This window comes from Eimeria maxima, genomic scaffold, assembly GCF_000499605.1.
Source record: "Eimeria maxima Weybridge genomic scaffold, Emw_scaff2269, whole genome shotgun sequence".
Taxonomy (NCBI): Eukaryota; Apicomplexa; class Conoidasida; order Eucoccidiorida; family Eimeriidae; genus Eimeria; species Eimeria maxima.
This window is the reverse complement of record NW_013565137.1, coordinates 1-3,763: the sequence shown is the minus strand read 5'-3', so window position 1 is coordinate 3,763 and position 3,763 is coordinate 1. Positions and strand designations below refer to the sequence as shown.

The window sequence follows — 3,763 nt, the reverse complement described above, 5'->3', positions numbered from 1 at the left end:
CCCTCCCCCGACAACCCCCAACCCCCCATCCAAAAAAAAATGCAGTAGGTTTGCCTGGTACTGTCCTCCGACCTCCCATTGACAGTTCAGCAGGAAAATTCGTTTGAAATGCATTTATTCACCCACACATATGCATTACAACTGCCAGTAAATGTCTCCACATGCCGGAGATAGAGGGCCCAAAACCACCAGCAGTGGGCCACAAGGAGAGCGTTAAGGCCTTCAGGGGTGTATGGACAGGGCTCTCCCCAACAACCTTAAGTAATGCATGCGCGTGTGCTGCGGCCCCAGCAGCGGGACTACCTGCAGCAATAGCACAAATCCAGCATGCCAGTGGCATCCTGCATCCACTGGTGACTACCAGTAGTAGGGGCAGGAGCCGAAGGTGTAGCAGAAGAAGCATCATCAAGAGCCGGAAAAGAGCAGCAGCGGCACTGGCGGCAAGGACAGGAAAGGCAACAAGTGCATAAAGCGCCGAGCTTCAGTGTTAGTGTATGATGTGGGGGTCCTTCTTCCTCTCGCAAGCTTTGCGCGGCGTGACCTACAGACAAAGGATTCCATATGGGGTTAAACAGGTCGGTAGTTTGGAGATCACGTAGTTTTGTGCTCTTTCCTTCGGTCAGAAAGCCTAAAAGAGGCTCCCAAATGCCCCGTTGATAGTATTGCACCCATACATGGCCCCGACAGACCCCCTCGTCTCAGCGCAGTGTCAGTAAAGCCCTTCACTTTAATGATCGGGGCATATATCTGTGAAGGTCTGGATAACTCTTGCGGCGCAGGGTTGGGGACTTGGGATTTTGGGGGTTAGGATTTAAGGTATGGGGCCGTCGGTTTCAAGAAACGTGCCCTCCCTTGAGCGCGTTTTTGCTCAGACTGAGGCCTACAAAAAGGCCAAAAAACAAGCTCGAGCGGCAGCGAGGAATGCGAGGAAAATGAAGGTAAAACCAGTGTTTGGGGTTCAGCGGTTGTGGGCATAATATTAGAGTAAATATGAGGGCCCGTGATAGTGGATATAGGGGTTATATTTCGGGTTAGACAGCTTGATAGTGTTATTTTGCTATGTGGCTTACAAGTCTCTAATCTTCAGGATATTCCCTTCAGGTGTGGCAATTTGTATTTGCGTCGCTGCCTATGTACATCTTGAAGTGTTCGCTTTAGGCTCTGGTCGTTGGATGCTCCTCCATAAGCCTGCTGGGCGGTTTGCGTCTCAGTGTTTGCATGATTCCGGTGTGCACAATTTTGCTTTTATTGCCTGTCCTATGTTTAGTGCGCTGTTTCTGCCTAGGAGTCGAAGGGTGTGTTGATGGAAGGTCGCAAGTGCCTGCTGATGTCTCTGCAACAGAACAGCGGGGTCTCCTGGTTCCGTTCCCTTCAGGTGCTGAAGCACTTGGAATTACACTCGCGAGCGAACCCTCCGCTAACGAGCAGGCTAAGAGAGCAGATCACTGCAGCTGTAGAGGTTGTTAAGCAAGGGCGCTAGAGAAATTTAGGACTTGCGCTCCGCGCCAGGCGGCAGCGGTAGAGGCAGCTGCCCAACCAAACCCGGCCATCCCCCGACCATTCTGAATTGTTTAGGATTGAAGGTTTAGGGTGTTGATTGGCCGTACGCAGCAGTGAGGGATGCTGGTGCATGCGCGGATCCAAAGTCACTTGGGGTTCCTGCTCTTCAGGGTTAGCCATTTTCCGAAAGGCTAAACTGGCAATTCTAGTTAAATCGTTTCGCGGGTCAAGAGAGAAAACCACTCTTTGTCTCATCTAGTGTGCACTCCACATCCAGTCAGGGAGAACATGATTTTGGGGCTTAGCAGTAACCACAGGCGGTCATAGCAACGCTGTCTACGGCCTCTGAACATCCTTTAGCTGTGACAACTTCCAGCATGCCCCAGTATTTTCTTGCAGCGGACAACTTTGCTACAACTGGAAAAACTTGGTACAAGGCCGGGGTGGCGAAAATAAAAGGGGAGCATGGGGAATACAGTAGAAACTGGCCGTCCGTGTGCATTATCCATTCATTTTATTCAACTGCAACCTACTATGGGAGACAATCGTTGAGAAGAAGGCCGAGGTGATTACTCTTTCAAATTTAGGAGAGCACTTTGGTTGCAATTGCCACCTTTTTGCATGTGATACTGCTGCGCATGGGTGTATCGCAGTGTTTCTTGTGAGGGGACTTGCTATGCCAGAGGGAAGCGGTCTAACGTATAGTTCTCAGGGAGCGTTAGTGATTTCTTCCCTGTGCACGGCTGTTGGTGTGCTTATTTGTTGTCGAAAAACAACTCAGTATTGGGACCATCCCAGACGGCAACTCAAGGAAGTGCCACATCTACAGGATAGACCTTAAGAAAAAAGGAGCGTGCGGAAGGTAGGCTGGAAGCAAAATGCGGGTTGAAAAAAGTCGTGTCTGTTCCACCAGTTAGGGGCACAGCAAACAGCAGCTCGCCAACCGAAATTCGAGCACATTCCTTATTTGCAGTATGAGTTTTGCCACCACCGTTACTGCAGTACAGCTGCGTCGACGCTGTCAGCTATCTCCAGCTGGCCAGGAGATCCATGCCCACCGATGGTCGTTGGGGCGGCGAGTTGAGAGGGGTCGCCAGACACGGGGAGCTTAATACGGAAGAGAGGTTTACGCCTTTGTTCAGGGCGTTCACCCTTTGGAGAGGTTGGGCAACGCGGCCGCTTTCCTACATGGGTAGTGCGGGAAGAGTTGGCAGCAATTTCCTCGTGAATGGGAGGTAGAGAGGGGAGGGGACAGTTTTCTGACTGCACAAGAAGTCGGCCCCCGTCTCTCGCAGCAACTGAATCATGCAAGTTCTTTGCCACCGCCATGCAAATGCTGAGGCGCTCCTCCATACTCAGGTGGTGGCGGAGGCCTGCAAGGTACTTGTCAAGTGCTGTCGGTTGTGGGGTCCAGCGACGTTCGCGCAGAGGATCACTGCTTTCCGCGGGGGCAGACTTCAATTTGTGGGAAGCTGAAGGCGCATAGGCGTTTGATGCTGGGCTGTTCGAATGAACAGGAGCACTGACGCGCGGGGCTGTCGGAGACAAATTGATCGGCCTGAACGCATGGGCAGAAACAGACGAAGACACTTCGTGTGTAGCGTCAAGCAATTCACACTTTTACATGAGGGAAGGTGGGGAAAATAAATCTGTGAAATTCATCCAGTGATGAGCTTAGCGCTAATCGCATCAAATGAAAGAGATATCAAGTCCTGCAGGAAGAGCTACAGTGCACATGAATTCATCATACACCCTGACCCCAAGCCTCTTTGAGGTGCACATCACTGCAGCGTAGGAAAAGCAATACTTACGACTGGGTATAACCGACAACGGGAACCTCAGCGTTGATTTCAGGGAGAAGCCGTCCAAGGTCATCTGACTCATTCCTTTCTGCCGTGTGAGGGCTCCTCCGATAATTTGAGACTGGGCTTAAAGCGAAAAGAACGTATTTCGACGGGGACAATGGCTGCCTGGCTCTGTACCTCCTCATTTTAAATTGTACAGATTTCTGTCCTATCGAAAAAGCGTCCGTGAACAGGCGTTGCTCACATAGAGAACGGACACGCAAGCCGAAACGCAAAGTCACGAAATAGACAAAGTCGAAACAATTGTAATTTAGTTTAGATACAATCGACTGTTTTAATTGGAAAGTTCATTCATATTGAACTGAACACTCGTGCTGTCAAGCAGGTCCGCCGAAAGTAGGACCTTCGAAGCCACAGGTCACTTGCCCGCCGAGCGCGGCGCTTGCCAGACCTCGCAC

At 51.0% G+C, this 3,763-nt stretch overlaps 1 protein-coding gene across 1 annotated transcript; it reads right to left on the bottom strand.

The window, feature by feature from the left end:
• Nucleotides 1–2,493: 2,493 nt before the first annotated feature.
• Nucleotides 2,494–3,490, bottom strand: EMWEY_00057910 (hypothetical protein, conserved; the record flags this gene model as incomplete). Its single annotated transcript, XM_013480734.1, has 2 exons — nt 2,494–3,058; nt 3,312–3,490. The coding sequence occupies 2 exons, from the start codon at nt 3,488–3,490 to the stop codon at nt 2,494–2,496; spliced, it is 744 nt and encodes a 247-aa protein (XP_013336188.1).
• Between the last annotated feature and the right edge of the window lie 273 nt (nt 3,491–3,763).